The 15,795-nt window shown below is 41.3% G+C and overlaps 1 protein-coding gene across 2 annotated transcripts; it reads left to right on the top strand.

The window, feature by feature from the left end:
- The first annotated feature begins 731 nt into the window (after positions 1 to 731).
- LOC123637377 (acyl-protein thioesterase 2-like) lies at positions 732 to 15,606 on the top strand. 2 transcript variants are annotated; one of them, XM_045550549.1, is made up of 3 exons: positions 732 to 790; positions 5,066 to 5,195; positions 14,286 to 15,606. In XM_045550549.1, the coding sequence occupies exons 2-3, from the start codon at positions 5,185 to 5,187 to the stop codon at positions 14,785 to 14,787; spliced, it is 513 nt and encodes a 170-aa protein (XP_045406505.1). In that variant the 5' UTR covers positions 732 to 790; positions 5,066 to 5,184; the 3' UTR covers positions 14,788 to 15,606. The 2 variants fall into 2 exon arrangements, with proteins under 2 accessions (XP_045406505.1, XP_045406507.1); XM_045550551.1 differs by lacking the exon at positions 732 to 790 and adding an exon at positions 4,336 to 4,362.
- The last annotated feature ends 189 nt before the right edge of the window (positions 15,607 to 15,795 follow it).

Genomic DNA, 15,795 nt, shown 5'->3' with positions numbered 1-15,795 from the left:
AGGCAGGAGGATCACTTTAGCCCAGGAGTTCGAGGTTTCAGTGAGCTACACTGACGATGACGCCACTGCACTCTAGTCCAGGAAACAGAGTAAAATCCTGTCTCACAAAAAAAAAACGTGGTGGTGGGGGAGGAGGATTTGGGTGTGACAAAGGAACATTAAAAGTGACGTCAAAGTAACATAGGAATTTACCACAGGATTTTATTAGGAGACCAATTTCATTTAGATAGGTAGTATTTAATTTAGTCTGTTTTCCAACTGGACCATTAAGCCCATTAAGCAACAGGTTCAAAAACACATTTGCAGTTTTTAGGGCCTAATAGTTTAAATATATGAAAAGTAGGTACAACTGGAAGGCAGAACATTTATGTTTTTAAAAATCAAGGACTCTACTTTTACACTGACTCCCAGGCCCCGCCAAAGAGGGAAATGTCATGAGACCAGGCCCATGCAACACTTCCACAGTTCACTTTACTACAAAAGCAAGCATTTCTTTAAGTGTTTAAGATATGTCTTTCATATCTAAACACACAAAGAAATAGTACTAACCATTTACTTTAAACAACTGCCCTCAGCCACCTCCAAAACTGCAGCTCTTGTCAGTGACTCGCTAGTCATCACACACACCAAGGTCACGTTCTCTCTCACAGTACAAACTAATCTCTGGTACCCCTAAAAGCCAAAGAGATCAGGTGACACAGTACAGAAGAGAGCAAAGTTTTTTTATACCTGAGAGGAGTATGTCCATGCGTCTTTGGACTCGACAGGAAGACAAAAGACCCAAAAATGTGTGAGTGGCACCTTTTTCTGTGTTCCTACGGGGGCTGAGTCATTATACTTCTCCTCTAGATTCTTTCATGTGGGACGGAAGACAGCAAAGAGGAAGAAAGAGTAGGGAGGAGTAGAAGTAAATGGGAGAACAATTTTTAAGAAAGGAGGGGAGCAGAGAGACCAAGCACACAATTAAAAAAGGATGTCAGCTCACTGGGAAAAAAAAATTCCCAAAAACAGGATCCAAAGGAAAAAAACAGAAAGAACCTTTGAAAAAATATATGTATATATCAGCTTTTAATTAAGCTTACTTCTGACCATAGAGCTGTTTTTAAAAAATCCTTTCAAATCTCTTAATATCAGAGTTTAGCTGGGACAAACAGCTGATATTTCTGGCTTTTGAATTTTTTTTTTTAACCAAAAGTACCCTCCCAAGTGGCAAAGCCGTATCCCAAAAAGTCCAAAGTCACACAAATATCAAACCAAAAGGAACTGGTTTCCTGGCTGGGCGTGGTGGCTCACGCCTGTAATCCTAGCACTCTGGGAGGCCAAGGCGGGAGGATTGCTCGAGGTCAGGAGTTCAAGACCAGCCTGAGCAAGAGCGAGACCTCGTCTCTTCTAAAAAGTGAAAAGAAATTAAAAGTTAGCTGGGCATGGTGACGCATGCCTGTAGTCCCAGCTACTTGGGAGGCTGAGGCAAGAGGATCGCTTGAGCCCAGGAGTTTGAGGTTGGTGTGAGCTAGGCTGACGCCACTGGCAACAGAGTGTGACTCTGTCTCCAAAAAAAAGAAAAAAAAAAAAAAAAGGACCTGCTTTCCTGACCAGGAATTGAACCCAGGCCCTAGGCAGTGAAAGTACCAAATCCTAGGCACTAGACCACAGGGTGGAATGCCTTCTTGTTTCTTTTTCTTTTTGTAAAGCTTGCAAGGGATCCAAAGCAGGAAGTTTCAGTTTAAGCATTTAAAGGATTTTAGCTTGTTTCAGATCTGATCGCAACTGGAATGCACTGAGATCAGTGTGAATCCCCTGGATGTTAGCATTTCAACATTGGTGTCAGTCATTAGTCCTGGTTTAGAAAAATCTGTTGGATCTGCATTTTTTATAATGTCAGTAGTTTTACTTTCATTCATTTCTCCCTTTTAGACTATTAATCTTTAAATTGTCTGTTTTATTTGCCCTAAAACAGTTGTCAGTTGGCAACAAAGATGTATTTTGGATAACCATCTTATGCTTTGTGTGGTCTTTTTAATTGTGCAGAGAAAGGTTTAAGAATTGGGCAGCTCCCAGAACCAGAGGGGTACATAGCAACTCCAGGACTGCCGCAGTAGGAGTTTTGTGCGGGAGGGGAGTCAAAGACCTGGGGAATTTCCTCAGGTTGTGGTGATGAGTATCTTTAAAAAAAATTTTGTTTCCTTTGTAGTGACAGGGTCTCACTCTGTTGCCCAGGTTGGTCTCAAATTCCTGGCCTCAAGCAATCCTACCTCCTGGGCCTCTGAAAGTGCTGGCATTACAGACATGAGCCCTCACACCTGACAATGGATATTTTTTGTTTACCTACTGAATGGAAGCAATTTGCTCAGAATTTCTTTTAGAAGCTTTTTACGTGCCATTGGAAGTAAGGCTCCTATTTAATTTGATTCTGAAACCAGCTTTCTCCAATTGTGCCCGCCAATAAATTATTTTAGGTATTTCAAAAGTCCCCCCCCTTTTTTTGTTATTGTTATTTATGACCTCCTGGGTTAGTTGGATCCATTTTCCCAGATATCTATACCAGGGCACCCAGTAAGCATAATACATACAACTAGCTGGTGTTTGACTAATAAGGGTTAATGAAGAGTCAAGCTCAAATTTCAGAATAGCAAAGCAGCTGCAATTTTTAAAAGCTTGCTATATGAAACAAGACCACTGGCGTCCAGTTGCCAATCATTTGACCCAAACCACCACTTTGAGACAAGGCAGAAAAACCTTGACCTGAACCCCCATCCTGAGACAGAGCCAGAAAAAAGCCAGTTCTCTACAGAACTCTTTATCTGAATCTCTTTTTTATATTTTGTTTTTGAAAGGGGGGAAGTGAAGAGGGGAGTTCAATTTCTTTTTCTTTCTTTCTTTTTTTTTTTTTGAGACAAAGTCTCACTCTGTTGCCCTGGGTAGAGTGCAGTGGCATCAGCCTAGCTCACTGTAGCCTCAAACTCCTGGGTTCAAGCGATCCTCCTGCCTCAGCCTCCCAAGAAGCTGGGACTACAGGCATGTGCCACCACACCTGGCTACTTTTTCTATTTTTAGTAGAGACGAGGGTCTCACTCTTGCTTAGGCTGGTCTCAAACTCCTGACCTCAAGCAACCCATTGGCCTCCCAGAGTGCTAGGATTACAGGTGTGAGCCACCGCACCCGGCCTACCTGAATCTCTTGTTCAAAGACAGAGACTGAAGCCTTAAAGGAAAGAGAGGATTTGAAAACAGCCCAAATAAAGTCTAAACCTTCAACCAAAGAATGGAAGGTCTGAATTCAGGAGAACTCACTATAAACACCCAATGGGACTTCTGAAGATAGAATGTTTGTGCTGGTACCAAGCGCTACTTTCAAAGAGAACACCGAGTGGTTGGTGGGAAGTCTCTGAATCCTGCCAACTTACGCCAGACATGTCAACCTAAAAGGAAGAAGCTGAGGCAGAACTCATATAAGTAGAGAGTTTATTTGGGCTGAGCTTGAGGATTGCAACCTGGGAGCATAGATTCACGTTGCCCCAAATATACACTCCAATTAGCAGCAGTTACAAGTGGATTTTTAAGGCAAAAAAGGGGAACAGGGAGTGGGCTGATAGAAAGTTGTTTGCAATGTTGAATTCTCATTGATTTACAGAATAATATTGATTAGTGATTGGCTATGCATTGATAACCTACAGGGTGTGGGTTATAATGTCCAGTGTGGCATTATTAGGTTAATTTTTACCTGCTGTGGCAATAGCAAGCAGTTTCAATAGATGAATACATAGCTCAAAGTGGGGAGTAGGACATGATTGTGGTCTCATTTTAAGAGTGTCATGATCTACCGACTGAGCTAGCCGGGCGCCTTGTGGTCTCATTTTAATGTATCTCTGGGCCTGATAATTGAAAGGAATTGAATTCTTCAGACACAAGTTCTTTCCTTTTCTCAAACTGTTATCAGTGAACCAGGCCAATTGCTGACATCCTTGAACAGCTGGTTGAAATGAGGGGCCCAATTCAGCAGCAGCAGCAGGCAAGGCCTGACTTGGGTAACTCTAAAGCCTCTGTTTTTGCATTTGAACCTAGTAATGGTCAAAGAATGGATGAATATGTTATTCCTTTTTAAATTTACCTGGTAAAGGAATAAATTTCCATTTTAAAATTATGTCTATATCAATTATACATTCAGGTAAGGGAGATTCCTCCACAATATACATTTTTAAAATCATACATCCTTAATTTTTGTTGTTGTTTGTTTGCTTGTTTGTTTAGAGACAGGGTTTCACTGTGTTGCCCAGGCTGCAGTACAGTGGCTATTCACAGGTGTGATCATAGCCCACTGCAACCTTGAACTCCTGGCCTCAAGCAATCCTCCTGCCTCAACCTTGTGAGTAGCTGAAAGTACAGTTCCTGGCCTAAATTTTAACAATATTTTAATTTTTATTCTCTTTATGGTAGCATCTCATATTCCTTAAGTTAATTCTGTTATCCTAGGGCAGTCATTAGCAAGCCTAGCTATTATACATTGTGTTCCTGTATTCAATAGACCTAAAAGTTTCTTCTTTACCCTCAGGTCATTTTATCCAATCTTGATGTTCATCTGATATACCAAAGCTGAACATGGGGGAAGATATAAGTGATAATCTTAAGCAGAAACAAGAGCTCACAAAGAGATGATTGTATGAAATATCAAATATCCTCCAGACAGACATTTTTGAGTTGGGAGTAAATGTTGCATTGACTCTCCATTAATAATATCCTTGGATATGTTATTGATAGGAAGGGTTCTAAAGGATTATAAAGTGTGTAATGATGGATAGTCAGGGTTTGACCAAAGAAATAGTACCAGTGTTTAGAATACATATGATCTATTGTAGGCATTTGAACTTATACAGTTATTAGAGCTGGTTTATGTACAGTTACGTAGCTTTTGTGGCTGGTGCGAGGCCTGATGTCAGTGTGGCAGGCAGTTGGGAAGGAAAGATGGACGTGAAGTGGGGGAGAGCAAGGACAAACTAGAGTCCAGGAGGACAAGCTGGGTCCTGCCTCAGTCCCTCACCACCACCAATCCTCTAACTTCATTGATTCAGGTAACCTGCGTCCTTCATTATGATGAAGCTAACCATACACCTGGTCCAGGAGTCAGAGTTAAAGGAGTTCCAGCAGAGTTGTATGTGGACAGAGTTGCTATGGACCCAGCTGTTGCCTCATGCCTCTAAAGTGAGCCAGCAAATCAGGGACAACTCCTGTGAGCTGTAACAGTGCTTGGTGCCCTGTACTGTCCTTTCTAGTATTAAAACAAGATGACAGTGGGTGAGTGTTATGATATGTGAATTATATCTCAATAAAGCTGGGTTTTTTGAGAGTGGGTCTTACTGTGTTGCCCAGGCTGGTCTAGAACTTCTGTGCCCAAGCAATCCTCTTGCCTCAGCCTCCAGAGCAGCTGACAGTACAAGTGTGTGCCACCACACCAGGCTAAAGCTGGTTGTTTGTTTGTTTGAGACACGGTCTCACTCTGTTGCCTGGGCTAGAGTGCAGTGGCTTCATAGCTTATTGCAACCTCAAACTCCTGGGCTGAAGTGATCCTCCTGCCTTGGCCTCCCAAAGTGCTGGGATTATAGGCATAAGCCCCTGCATCTGGCCAAAAATAAATTTTAAAATACCATACATTTATATGAAAAATATCCAACAATAAACATGTTTTTGAAGAAATATGTTATGGATCAAATTTTATTATGGAAAATTATATGGAAATTTACAAATATACACAAAAAACATAGCAAATAATAATGACCCCAGTTTCAAAAATTTTCAATACATGGTCAGTCTGTATTGATAATGGTCAATCTTTTTTCATCTGTACACCACTTGTTTTCTTCACCCTGATTATTTTGAAGCAGACATCATATTTTATCTGTAATATTTTATTAATATCATAAAACTCTAAAAGAAAATGACTCTATTTTTAACATATCCACAATATCATTACCATACAGAAAAAATTAACAGAAATTCCTAATTTCATCAAATATCCGGTTAGTACTCACATTTTCCTGATTGTCTTATAGGAATTTTTGACAGTTTTTTCTAATAGGAATCCAATTGTGATTGGTTCAACTGATATTTTTTTTACAAAATATTTTTGTGCCCAAAGATTTTTTTTAACTTTTTTAGTATGAATATTTCAAATAATATACAAAAATAAATAGTGTAACAAAACAGTTTCAACAATGTAACACATAACCACATAGCCGGCTAATTTTTGTTGCTATTTTTAGTTGCCCAGCTAATTTTTTCTATTTTTAATAGAGACGGGGTCTCACTCTTGCTCAGGCTGGTATTGATCTCAAGTGATCCTCTTGCCTCGGCCTCCCAGAGTGCTAGGATTACAGGGGTGAGCCATCACACCCGGCCTCTCATTACATCTTACATGTTTCTTTTTGTGATGTTAAGATTAATCAGTGGGCTCAGCTTAATTAATCATGTTGTCAGCTTGATCTCTCCATTATAAAGTTCCCCACCAGCTTTTCACCTAAGGGTGCTAGCAGTCATTGATAACCATTGCATAGATCCATTATTTCATTAGGTGTTGCAAAATAGTGATATTCTAACTCTGTCATTTCTTCTTTATCTTTTAGCTGGAATTTTCCTATAAAGAGAAAATTTCCTTCACCGATTATTTATTCTGAGGTGTAGTTCATGCAGAAAATCAGGATAAATGCTTGATTCTTTAGATTTATTTAATAATTTCAGAATGGGTTGGTTCCATAGCATCTTCTAAAGGCAAATAAAAAAGTTTTTAAATTTTGTTTTTAGTATTATTAGGAGCATACATGTTTTAACATATAAGATATGTTGCAATCCAAATTTTATTTTCCTTTTTGATTCTCAAGTTGACAAATCTTTGGTCAGTGGGAGCCCCTTTAAGTTGGATCTTAAGTTCTTTTGACATGATTTGATAGCTTTGATAACTTCGTGGTATAATAAATTGTTTCAGGCCCATCTTGCACATTTCCTGCTCCAAACTTACAAGGAGTCCTGGTTTCTTTCAGTGGAAAATGGTTTTCAGAGACCATAATCTGGGTGTTTGGAGTGCTCATTGCCACTGAGTTCGTTATGGTCCATAAACCTTTCCAGTGATCCACAGATTTTTAATGTGGAGTAAAAGTCTGAATAGTAAGATTTAGTCTGAGATGGGCATCCCAGCTACTAGGGAGGCTGAGGTGGTGGGTGGACCCCTTAAGGCCAAGAGTTTGAGACTAGCCTGGGTGATATAGCAAGACCCTGGCCCTGAAAAAAAAAGAAAAGACTTAGTCTGAATAAAAGAAGTAGAAATTAGAGATCTGGCTATACGTCCCCCAAATTAAAGACTGTATTATCTTTCCACCATGTATAATCATTTTTTCCCTTTACAGATGAATTAAATCTTAAGAAAATAATAATTAACTTTAACTTCTCAGGTCTGAGGTTTTTATTTTATTTTATTTAAAAAAGTTACGGGGAAGGTGGCTCGGGGGTCCCCGTCCTCTGCACCGCCCTCCCTCGCCCTGAGAGGAGGGGCGGTGTGGGGGGGCGGGCCGAGCCCCTGAGTGAAAAAAAATTAAAAAATTAAAAAATTAAATAAAAAATAAAAAAATTTTTTTGTGGAATGCTTCACAAATTTTCAAGCTCTTGGCCTCAGGCAATCCTCCCACCTCAACCTCCCACAGTGTTAGGATTATAGGTATGAGCCACCGAGTCTGGTCAGCTGACCCTTTTTAAAATTAAAAAATTTTTTAATTTAATTAATTGTATGTTTAATTTCCTTTTAGAGTTGGGGTTTCACTATGTTGCCCAGGCTAGAATGCAGTAACTATTCACAGGTGGGATCACAGTGCACTGCAACCTTTAACTCCTGGCCTTGCAATCCTCTCTCACCTTAGCCTCCCATTTGTTTTTTTAGAGATGAAATACCACCATTTTTCCCAGAGTGTATTCAAACTCCTGGGCTCAAGCGATCCATCTGCCTTAGCCTGCTGAGTAGCTGGGACTACAAGTGTGTGCCACCATGCCCAGCTTAACTGATCCTTTCAATATTTTAAACCACTTATAATAAACTTCACAGTAGCAATTTTTCTATTAAAACATTCATTTTGATGTTGTTATGCAAATAAGTGGTCCTACTGTTAAGCCTCAAGCCACTTCTTAATCTCACTGATTATCTATATTCTGGTTTTCTTCCTTTTTACATTCCCCAGAGATTCATTCAGCTATAGTTTCTTTTTTAAAGGCATTCCTGCAGGTATTGAATAGAAAGGGGAATGAAAGAGTCTTCTGGAAATGTTTTATATCTTTATCTGGGTGATAGTTCCATGGGTGTAGACCATGTAAAAATTCAAATTGCATACTCACGATTTTTAATATGGATTCTCAGTTGTCCCAGCACCAGCACTCCACACAATGACTTTCTCATAGGAGGTACTCAGTTTAATTGAACTGAACCAGGATTACAGTAGCAGAAGGATTTGACCTTCTATAAGTGCTCTATAGGTGTTTTTGTTGCTGATGATTACTATTTGTATGCTATGAATCTTCTTCATGATCCAAAAAACATTTTGCCTGAAAGTTAGATATATAATGATTGAGTAAAACTATAGTAATTACAAGTGAGCACTTACTCTTCTTGTCTTTGAGGTTTTTACTATTTGAAGTAGAGGTTTCTAGGCTATTGAATCCTAGGCTTTATAACAAGCCTCAAATTGGAAGATTAGGGTAGGAAATAGAGCATTTCTTCTTTCTACAGTGGGTCTGGTTCACAATTTTGATCTTATCATCAAAATATTGGTTGGAGATAACTATGCTATGATGTATCTCGTTTCCTTTCATTCTACTGCTTTACGTGAGCTTCCATGTTCCTCCTTCTCTAAGGGTTTGCTCACACATGGTATTCCCCTTGAGCTCCCAGCCAGTTGGGCCAGGAGTGGACTAACCTGGGCCAATTGACTTCTCTCTCTCCATAGTTTGGAATTAGGGTTTAGAAACTCCAGAAATCTCTGTTGACTGTTTGAACTGGAGATCATATATAGCTGGTGTGGGTATACATTGCATGTACATGGGTATGTGCACATTTGTGTGTGTGTGTGTACATGTGCATGTGTGGTGATGGGGTGGTTGTCTAGGGCCCTGCGGTATCATGTAGTATATTCTTGATTCTTGGGAAACTTCCTATCATTCCAAACTGTGGAAATGTAGACTACTTATATATCACCCTTCTCTCAGCCTTACCCACCCTCTCATGCTCCTTTTTTGTTCCTTAGCAACATCATATCAATGGCTTGGCAAATTTAGACCAGAGACAACTGTCAATTTCCAACTTATTGGAGGGGGTAATAATTGAGAGGGCTCAAGCACCACTAGTTTATGAGTGATTCTTTTGGTGAATGCCTTCCCTGGTCTTGGGGAAGGAGAAAATTCCCTACCCTCCTTCAAAAAGGAAGGAGAGAGAATAGCCTCTCTTCAGAACACTGCACTTCCCCCCAAAGGCAACTTCCATCTGTTCCTATCCTCCCCTTAATGAAAGGGGATGATGATGGTGGTAGTGATGATTTTCTTAACTGGCACCTCTCACTAGGCTCAGTGGGAAAGGGACAGACTCCAAAAATGAATGTTTTTTAAACATAAAATGGGTGTGGTTTGGGGAGGCCCTTAGCACCCCCCGCCCCACAGTATTCTTAGCTGTGGGCTCAAAAACAGGATTCTATTTCACTTAAAATGAAACATCCCTAACGTAGACAATGATGGACTCCTTTCACATTGTTTCATATAATTAGAAGCATAAGTACCTGATTTGTGGTAGAGATTTGCAAATATGTTTATAAAACAAACCTTACAAATGGTTCAGAATTGATTGTGTTTTTAATAATCTAGTTCATTTTTCTATATATTGTGCCATTTAATTGAATGCCTGGGCTGTTGATGATCCACAATCCTATCCAGAGAGTACATTGAAACCTTCTAGAGCATCCCTTGTATTTTATCTTACTTTCCCATTAACTTTTCTCTTCAAGATGCAAAGCTTCCTTTTCAGAGCCTAAGGATCTCTATTTAGAGCTGATCCTAGGTTATAGCCCATCTCAGGAAAGGAATATCTCTTCATCTACTTTAATCTCCCATTAATTTGGTATTTAGATTCTTTTTAACAATTGCATTTGGGATCCATTTTGGGACTTTCATACTGTCTGTGTATCTACCTTTATTTATCATTGTTAAATGATTTTTTAAACGGTTGCATCTTAGAATTTTAAAAACTATACAGCTGGTTTCCACTATTAAGGGAAAAACAAATAGGCAGTCCAAAGAAGGCGCTCAGTGGAACTTCTGCATTTCTCAATCCCTCCCTATTTCCCTTTTTTAAGTTTAAGACAGAGTCTCACTTTGTTGCTGTGGCGTCAGCCTAGCTCACAGCAACCCCAAACTCCTGGCCTCAAGCAATCCTCCTGCCTCAGCCTCCTGAGTAGCTGGGACTACAGGCATGCGCCACCATGCCCAGCTAATTTTTTCTATATATTTTTAGTTGTTCAGCTAATTTCTTTCTATTTTTAGTAGAGACAGGCTCTCGCTCTTGCTCAGGCTGGTCTCGAACTCCTGAGCTCAAATGTTCCACCCACCTCGGCCTCCCAGAGTGCTAGGTAGGATTACAGGCGTGAGCCACCGCGCCCGTCCCCCCTCCCTTTTTTTTTAACTTTAAAACCTGTGCTAGTATGGCATTTTGGATTGTGGCTGAAGCTAAAGGTCTGTGGACTTACTCTGATAAAGACATAATATAATGGCTAGGAATAGGAAAAAGAAGCACTTAAAATCCTCTTGCAATGCTTAGAATCTCTTCAAGATGTACAACCTTAAATATAACAGGAGGAAGAATATCCCAATAACAGAAGTGATGTCTTTTAAACTCTAGAGAAAGAGACTGAAATATGTTCATGGGGTGTTAGGTGGAGATTGGGGAAAGAGATTTACCTTAATGAATGCCAGAACTCAATAATCTCAAATTGTGTGTGTGTGTGTGTGTGTGTGTGTGTGTGTGTGCGCGCGCGCGCACATACATGCATGTATGACATGCTCCAGAGGATAAAGTAAGTAATATCTCCTGAAAGGAGAAATGCTGAAGAGCAGATGGCAACTATACTAAAGCTATCATACCTGCTTCTCCACACTTACTTATTAAACATGATCTCCAAGGTCAAAGGACAAATAGTTTGCCTTTCATTTTCCTCATCGTAAATGTTTTCCTTTTTCAAATTTTTTTCCATAAAACTTCTGATGTCTTCCCTATTTCCCCTTACCAGGTCCTCTCTTCTTCAATTTCCATTACACAAAAGCTTTAAAAATTATTGTTACTATTTTAGCTTAATTCTAAAAAAAATTGGCAAACAGGATATTGTCTATTATTATATAACAAAAAAATGCATATATATAATCCTGTTTGGTTCCCTTTAAAGTTTTAAATTATGAAGATACAACTCATGTTCCCTATATTTCAGGAAATAGTAAGATTGTAATGAAACAGCAAACTCCTCAAAATGTAAGAATAACTTGATTTGTTCCTGATAACTATAAAAGTGAACGCACTTTCTCAAGGTCCATTTCTCTTGAATTAAGGTGTACAACTACTTTCAGCTGGATAACACTGAAACTTTTACAGCAAATAATAAAACAGCTATACTATGAATTTTAAGTGCTTCATTAAGTTTCATAAAACCATAAAAGCATTGTTGGCCAAAATTCATTTCAAATAAATTAAGAGTTTAAATATAAAAATAAATAATTGAGACATTAAAAGGAATTAGAACTAAGTATTTATGTATGTTTGAATCTATGTCCTTTGTAAGCTATATGATTTTCATATTCATAAATATGTTCCTTGTGCCCAAGACACAGCAAGTATTTAACAATTACCTGCTAAACTAAAGAAAACTTTCTAGGTTTAGAAGTTAAAAAAAGAGGCCGGGCGCGGTGGCTCACGCCTATAATCCTAGCCCTCTGGGAGGCCGAGGAGGGTGGATTGCTCGAGGTCAGGAGTTCGAGACCAGCCTGAGTGAGACCCCGTCTCTACTAAAAATAGAAAGAAATTATCTGGCCTACTAAAAATATATATAGAAAAAAATTAGCTGGGCATGGTGGCGCATGCCTGTAGTCCCAGCTACTCGGGAGGCTGGCGCATGCCTGTAGTCCCAGCTACTCGGGAGGCTGAGGCAGTAGGATCGTTTAAGCCTAGGAGTTTGAGGTTGCTGTGAGCTAGGCTGACGCCACGGCACTCACTCTAGCCCGGGCAACAAAGTGAGACTCTGTCTCAAAAAAAAAAAAAGAAGTTAAAAAAAGAGATCCTAAAAGGAAAACAGAATTTTGACTAAATTTTTAAAATTTAATTTTGGTACATTAAAAATTATAATAAAATAAAAAGGAAAACAACTGGAAAAGTATTTGAAGCAAATATGAGAGATGAAGAACAGAGATCTTCATTAAATATTTCATACAAATTGCTAAAACATGAACATCTTTGAACGTCAAAGTATCTCAGCCATTTTTTAATGTTAGAAATTTTTTTTATTATTACTTTTTCTTATTAAGCACCAGCTTAACACTGCAGAAAATTTCAATCACCATTGACAACCCACTCTCCCCTCCCCCACCCAAATTCTTGATCAAGAGCTTTTTAAGTACAGAAATGCTCTAGTCTGTTCCATATAAAACTTTATGAAATAAAGGCAAAGGATTGTATACATCTTGTTGGAAAATGCTGCCCAGGGCTCCCTTCACTGTCCAGGTCCTGAAAGATTCTTGTTCACAAACTGTCTATTCACAAAGCAAGTCCACCACTTGCTGGGTTTATCATTTTTAAGGTCAAAAGCTTTCTCACAAAGTCTCAGTCCAGTCTCTTGCCTTAGCTGTTGTAAGTAGGCTCTCATCACTTCATGTTCCTCTTTGTTTGCAGGTTTGGCATAAATCATATTAAGTGGAAAACCAGGCTCTCCAAGAGTGGGAAAATTAATGATTCCCAGTGTATACATTTCTTTCTCACCTTGGCTTTTGGAATTGCACTTTTAGAGTTTCTTTCGACACTCAGAAATGTAGAGAGTTCTATATATCAAGGTCCTATCAGCTTCATTCTTTTTTTTTTTTTTTTTGAAACAGAGTCTCACTCTGTTGCCTGGGCTAGAGTGCCATGGTGTCAGCCTAGCTCACAGCAACCTCAAACTCCTGGGCTCAAGCGATCCTCCTGCCTCGGCCTCCCAAGTAGCTGGGACTATAGGCATGCGCCACCATGCCTGGCTTATATATATATATATATATATATATATATATATATATATATATATATATATATATATATATATTTATTTATTTATTTATTTATTTATTTGAACATATAATTTCTTTCTATTTTTAGTAGAGACGGGGTCTCGCTCTTGCTCAGGCTGGTCTCGAACTCCTGAGCTCAAACGATCCACCCGTCTCGGCCTCCCAGAGTGCTAGGATTACAGGCGTGAGCCACCATACCCGGCCTGACTGGTGTCCTATGAGAGGAGGTGAAGAGGGAAAGACACCAAGAGTATGTGTGCATAGAGAAAAATCCATGTGAGGACACAGAAAAGGCAGGCCAGAGGCTGGGTATGGTGGCTCACGCCTGTAATCCTAGCACTCTGGGAGGCTAAGGTGAGAGGACTGCTTGAGCCCAGGAGTTCAAGACCAGCCTGAATAAGAGCAAGACCCCGTCTCTACCAAAAATAGGAAAAAAATTAGCCATGGTGACGTGTGTCTGTAGTCTCAGCTACTTGGGAGGCTGAGGCAGGAGGATCGTGTGAGCCCAAGAGTTTGAGGTTGCTGTGAGCTAGGCTGACACTATAGCACTCTAGCCCAGGCAACAGAGCAAGCCTCTGTCAAAAAAAAAAAAAAAAAGACAAAAAACTACCAACCCTGCAGGCATGTTTATCTTGGATTTCCAGTCTCCAGAAGTGTAAGAAAATAAATATATGGGTGGGGGCAGCCGAGGGGGAAGAGTGTGTGTCTGTGTGGGAGAAAGAGGAGAATCGCCCCAGCAGTCCCTAGCACCCCAGGGAGTGGAGGCCCCCCCACCGTGGAGCCCTGTCGGGGGGACACCATGCCTGTGCCCCTGCTCACTGGTGCTGCCACTGTGTCTGGAGCTGAGTGGGAATCGGCTATGGTTTTATTTTTATTAATACATGGGCTTGGAAACACAGGGCACAGCTGGGCTGATGCCCTTTCCACCATCCAGCTCCCTCACGTCAAGTACATCTGTCCCCATGCGCCTAGGATCCTTATGACACTCAACATGAAGATAGTGATGCCCTCCCGGTTTGAACTGATGGGGCTGAGTCCAGAGGATGAGGCTGGCATCAAGAAGGCAGCAGAGAACATGAAGGCCTTGATTGAGCACGAGATGAAGAATGGGATCCCTGCCAATCAGATTGTCCTGGGAGGCTTTTCACAGGATGGAGCGTTGTCTCTCTACACAGCCCTTACCTGCCCCCACCCTCTGGCTGGCATTGTGGCATTGAGCTGTTGGCTGCCTCTGCACTGGGCCTTCCTCCAGGCAGCCAATGGCAGTGCCAAGGACCTGGCCATCCATCAGTGCCGTGGGAACTGGGCCCATGATGCCTGTACGGTTTGGGGCCCTGACAGCCAAGAAGCTCTGGTCTGTTGTCACACCTGCCAGGGTCCAGTTCAAGACACATCCGGGTGTCATGCACAGCTCCTGTCCTCAGGTGATGCCAGGTGTGAAGGATTTCTTAAGAAGCTGCTGTGTCCTGTCTAACCAGAGTTGCTGGCCCCCAGTGCAGTCCCCCAGCTCATGGGGAACCCAACAAGCAAGTGTGGTACCATCTTGAACCGGTTGAACCCGTCTCCACCCTTCCTGACCTCGTCTTCTTCCCACAGGCCTCTGGGGCAGACGGCAAGACCTGGCCAGGCCTTCTTTCCTGGCCTCAGCCACCTGGCCCTGTCTGCAGCAGGGGTGGGCTGCTTTCTTATCCCATTTTCCTGGTGGCAGGGGCCCCTGGCAGCAGTATTGGAGGAGCTATAGGCAGCTGGAGAAAGGGGCCCAGCCACTGACCCACTCACTCGGGATCTCACTCATGAGTTCTGCTTAGGCCCCCTCCTGTGACCCCAGGGTTTGGCCCATGGGGCCCTCCCAGGCCTCCACCCCAATTGATTCTGCCCAGATAATCGTGTGTCTATCCTGCCTCCACTCCAACTGCTTCTTAATCATGAATTTGGCTATGGCCCTGGGGCCCCCTTGCTGCTGTGGGCTCCCTGCCCTGGGCAGGAGTGCTGATGAGGAAGTAGAGTCTGGAGGGAGACTTCCCTCAGCTGTTCTGTTCCCCCACTTGGGGGCTGGGCCCTGCCTCCCTGTTACCCTCCTCCCTGCAGGCCTGAAGCCTGAAGGGCTAGACTGAGGCTCAACGTCTCCCCCAGCTGTCTCACTCCCACTTTGTCCCCACTCTAGGGCAGGGAGGTGGTGGGGGAGGAGTTGTGTCTGGTCTTCTATCTCCAGTGGTTTTGGGTGTTTTTCTTGGTGTATCCTGGATTCTGATAAAAAAAATTGCTTCCTCAAAAAAAAAAAAGAAACATATGTTATTAAGCCACCTGGTCTGTGGTATTCATTTATGGCAGCCTGGGCAGACAAACACAACCACAATTTTTTTAAAGTGAAAAAAAAAATTAAATAATGATTTTTTGTTTGTTTGTTTTTTTGAAACAGAGTCTCACTCTGTTGCCTGGGCTAGAGTGCCGTGGTGTCAGCCTCGCTCACAGCAACCTCAAA

This window comes from Lemur catta, chromosome 4 (assembly GCF_020740605.2).
Source record: "Lemur catta isolate mLemCat1 chromosome 4, mLemCat1.pri, whole genome shotgun sequence".
NCBI classification, from domain to species: domain Eukaryota; kingdom Metazoa; phylum Chordata; class Mammalia; order Primates; family Lemuridae; genus Lemur; species Lemur catta.
The sequence above is the reverse complement of the archived record's forward strand: the minus strand, read 5'-3'. Positions and strand labels throughout refer to the sequence as shown.